The 4,098-nt window shown below is 42.4% G+C and overlaps 1 protein-coding gene across 2 annotated transcripts in view; it reads left to right on the top strand.

Annotated features, from left to right (window-relative positions):
- MTHFD1 (methylenetetrahydrofolate dehydrogenase, cyclohydrolase and formyltetrahydrofolate synthetase 1) overlaps positions 1–4,098 on the top strand; it is a 73,726-nt gene that overhangs the window by 18,137 nt on the left and 51,491 nt on the right. For both annotated transcript variants that reach the window (XM_003797401.3, XM_012809873.2), the window contains exon 2: positions 656–740. In XM_003797401.3, coding sequence (XP_003797449.1) covers positions 656–740 — 85 coding nt within the window. The remainder of the gene's footprint in view (positions 1–655; positions 741–4,098) is intronic.

The following is a 4,098-nucleotide window of genomic DNA, read 5'->3' as shown; positions in this document are numbered from 1 at the left end:
GCTGTGCAGGGTTAGGCTGTACCCAGGTGGCTGTGTATGGTTAGGCTGTCCCTGGGTGGCTGTGTATGGTTAGACTGTACCCGGGTGGCTGTGCAGGGTTAGGCTGTACCCGGGTGGCTGTGCAGGGTTAGGCTGTCCCTGGGTGGCTGTGTATGGTTAGGCTATACCCGGGTGGCTGTGTGGAGTTAGGCTGTACCCGGGTGGCTGTGCAGGGTTAGGAAGCGTGGAGGGGAGGAAAGAGAGGAAAGGAAAGAAAGAAAGGGAAGGGAAGGAAAGCGAAGGAAGGAAGGAAAGAGAGAGAAATAAAAGAAAGGAAAGAAAGAAAAAAGAAAGATGAAGATCAGCATATTCCAGAAATGTTAGTCTGCGTTTTTTTGGTGCTGCCCCACGTTTTCATTTTTCACTGCATGATTAAATGTACCATTGACTATTACATTTTAAACTATTGCCACACCTCTGGTCCAGTTGGTGTCATGAGTTAGAAAAGATCCACATGTACCTGAGGCCTAGAAAATTTATGAAGGGTTCAGGGTACATTGTACCAGGTAACGTCCATTCAGAGAAGGTGTTTTGATTAAAAAGAGAAGTATATCTAATAACCTGCATCACTTATTTATGCTTGAAATATTAATTCCACCCTTTCCTTTTTCTTTAGACAAATAAGGGAGAAACTGAAGAAGCAAGTTGCTGAGATGAAGGAGCAAGTACCAGGTTTCACTCCAGGCCTGGCAATTTTGCAGGTATTATGATAGTCTGTTTCTGTGAATGTTCCCCTTACTCCCTCTGCCAGTAGCGCTTCAGACTGTCCTCTGCTGACCACTCCCTCCATTTTTATTTTTGTCTTTCTTCTGCTGCTTCTTATTTATTTATTTAGCTTTTGTAAAGCTTATACTTTTCAGATTCTCTCTCTCTCTCTCTCTTTTTTTTTTTTTTTTAGAGACAGAGTCTCACTTTGTTGCCCTTGGTAGAGTGCTGTGGCGTCACAGCTTACAAGCAACCTCCAGCTCTGGGGCTAAGGTGATTCTCTTGCCTCAGCTTCCCAAGTAGCTGGGACCACAGGTGCCCGCCACAGCGCCTATTTTTTTGTTGCAGGGTGGCCAGGGCCAGGTTCGAACCCGCCACACTTGGTATATGGGGCCCGGCACCCTACTCACTGAGCCACAGGCGCTGCCCCCTTTCAGATTCTCTCTGTAGGATCCTCTTCTACAGCTCAACTCTGAAATGTTTCAATATATCCTGGCCCTCTGCTCTGCTCTGTGGATACCCTTTCCATGGGCCAGTATGTCTTGCCCTTTGGTCTTACACTGACCTTTCTACATGTACTCTTCAAAATTTAAGAACTCAAGGAGCTTTCATTTGTGTAGATTTATCCACTTATGTTTACTGTATTGGGAATTTAAACTAAGAAGTTTTAAAAATATTTATTCATGACCAGGTGAGGTGGCTCACGCCTGTAATCCTAGCACTCCAGGAGGCTGAGGCAGGTAGATTGCTTGAGCTCAGGAATTCGAGACCAGCCTGAGCAAAAGCAAAACGCCATCTCTATTAAAAATAGAAAAACTAGGGCTGCGCCTGTGGCTCAAGGAGTATGGCACTGGCACCATATACTGGGGGTGGCAGGTTCAAGCCTGGCCCTGGCCAAAACTGGAAAAAAAGAAAAAGAAAGAAAAGAAAAACTAGCGGGGCATTGTGGTGCATACCTGTAGACCTAGCTACTTGGGAGGCTGAGGCAACAGGATCTCTTGAGCTGGGGAGTTTGAGGTTGCTGTGAGTTATGATACTGCAGTACTCTACCCAGGTGAGAAAGTGACTCTTGGCTCCAAAACAAAACAAAAAATTATTCACATTAAAATGCTTAGTAAGTTCATTATGTGTTAACATAAAAACATCTTTATGGCAAAATAACTTTTTGAAAACAGAATTTAGTGAAAAGAGAGGCATTGTTTTTAAATGTTGCCAACTCTACTGTCAGCAGAGAGCTGGGTCCGCATTGGCTTCTACGTCCAGTCCTTTGCTGTGTACTAGTTTGACAGAAATATGTGAAGGAACCCCAGTCTCATACAGATGTGTAGCTATAAAAGGGAAGAAGTTTTTAATGCTTTTCTCAGATAATTGTGGATATTTTTCTTTGATATCTGCACCAGTACTCAGTAAGTAAAGGTTCTGAAGATTAGTTGCAATGTAGAATCTCAACTTTTATACTTTGTTACTTTTTAGACTTGCATACTTTGTTACATCAAAATGTTATAGCCTTCATTCCTCATTTGGAAAATAATGGTTCGCTGAATTATGCAGATCTTCCAAATGTTAACACATTTCATTATGCAATATAAAAAGAATCACAATCATTAATATCACCAAAGAGCTCATCAGAAAAGCCTTAAAGTATAGAGAAGCTGTCAAGCTCATAGAGTAGGTAAAAAGTTCTAAGTTTTATTTAAAACTCAGATTTTATCATTGGCAATAAATATAGTTAGTTGTTTTCCTTGAACTACCAGGCTTACTTTATTCATTTTTGAGAAAACACTTGTCAAACTGAAACCTGCTTGTCAGTTCTTTCAAGTAAAGATGGTTGGCTGGGTGTGATGTCTCATACCTGTAATCTAGTATTTTGGGAGGCTGAGGTGGGAGGATTGCTTGAGGCCAGGCATTCCAGACCAGCCTGAACAAGAGTGAGACCCTGTATCTATTAAAAATAGAAAAAATTATCTGGGTTAGGTGGCACATGCCTGTAGTCCCAGCTGCTTGGGAGGCTAAAGCAGAAGGATCACTTAAACCCAGGAGTTTGAAGTTGCTGTGAGCTATGATGCCATGGCACTCCACCCAGGGCAATCGAGTGAGACTATCTGAAAACAGAAAAGATTGCTCATTAACTGGTCTCCTATATCTTTGCTGGTGAAACCATGGCAGAATCTGTGAATTTTGTTCTTTTAGCACCAGAGTCAACACCTAGGATACAGGACTTAGATGTCACAACTACGTCTCTCTGTCTCAGACCTTTTCTCTTTTTGTGTGATTTTATTTATTTTTTTATTTGAGACAGAGTCTTAAGCTATCACCCTGGATAGAGTGCCTGGCATTATAGTTCACAGCAACCTCCAACTCTTGGGCTTGAGCAATCCTCTTGTCTCAGTTTTTCTATTTTTACTAGAGATGGGGTCTCACTTTTGCTCAGGCTGGTTTCAAACTCGTGAGCTCAAGCTATCTACCCACCTTGGCCTCCCAGAGTTCTAGGATTATAGGCATGAGCCACCACACCTGGCTAGACCTCTTCTTTTATATCCCCGGCAGGTACCACCACCTTCCCTCATATCCAAGCCAGAAGCCTGAGGTCATCTCTCCCACAGTCCCTTAGGAGCTATTCCTCTTAATTCCCACTGCTCCCAGACCTTAGGAGCAATAGTCACTTCCTTACTGGTTTTAGGCTTCCATGTAGACACCTCCTATCTTTCTTCTTCACCATGACTGCAGTTGTTAAAATGCAAGCTGAGCCTGCATGGCGGCTCACACCTGTAATCCTAGCACTCTGGGAGGTTGAGGCAGGTAGATCCAGGAGTTCCAGAATAGCCTTAGCCAAGCAAGACTCTGTCTCTACTAAAAATAGAAAAAATAAGCCAGGCATTGTGGCAGACACCTGTAGTCCCAGCCACTTGGGAGGCTGAGGCAGGAGGATGTCTTGAGCCTAGGAATTTGAGGTTGCTGTGAGCTAGGCTGACACCATGGCACTCTAGTCTGGGTGACGTAATGATACTCTGTGTCATAAACAAAAATAAGTCTGATCACAATCCATGAAGCCATACAGATTCCCCTGTCTTTTACAGAAGGAATGACAGTGTACATTAAGTATCCCTTATCTAAAATGCTTGGAACCATAAGTGTTTCAGATTTTGGATTTTTTTTCCTGGACTATTTGCATATATATAATGACATTTTGATGCTGGGATCCAAGTCTATACATAAAAGTCATTTATGTTTCATACACATAGCCCCAAGGTAATTTTATACTATATATATGTATGTGTATTTTTAAGAGTATTCAGAGTTTATTGAAAGACATAAAAAAGCTCTACAAAAGTTAGATGAAGATTAACAGTAGAG

Source organism: Otolemur garnettii, unplaced genomic scaffold (genome assembly GCF_000181295.1).
Source record: "Otolemur garnettii isolate 467f Iridium unplaced genomic scaffold, OtoGar3 scaffold00115, whole genome shotgun sequence".
Classification (NCBI taxonomy): domain Eukaryota; kingdom Metazoa; phylum Chordata; class Mammalia; order Primates; family Galagidae; genus Otolemur; species Otolemur garnettii.
This window is presented reverse-complemented; position numbering and strand designations above follow the sequence as displayed.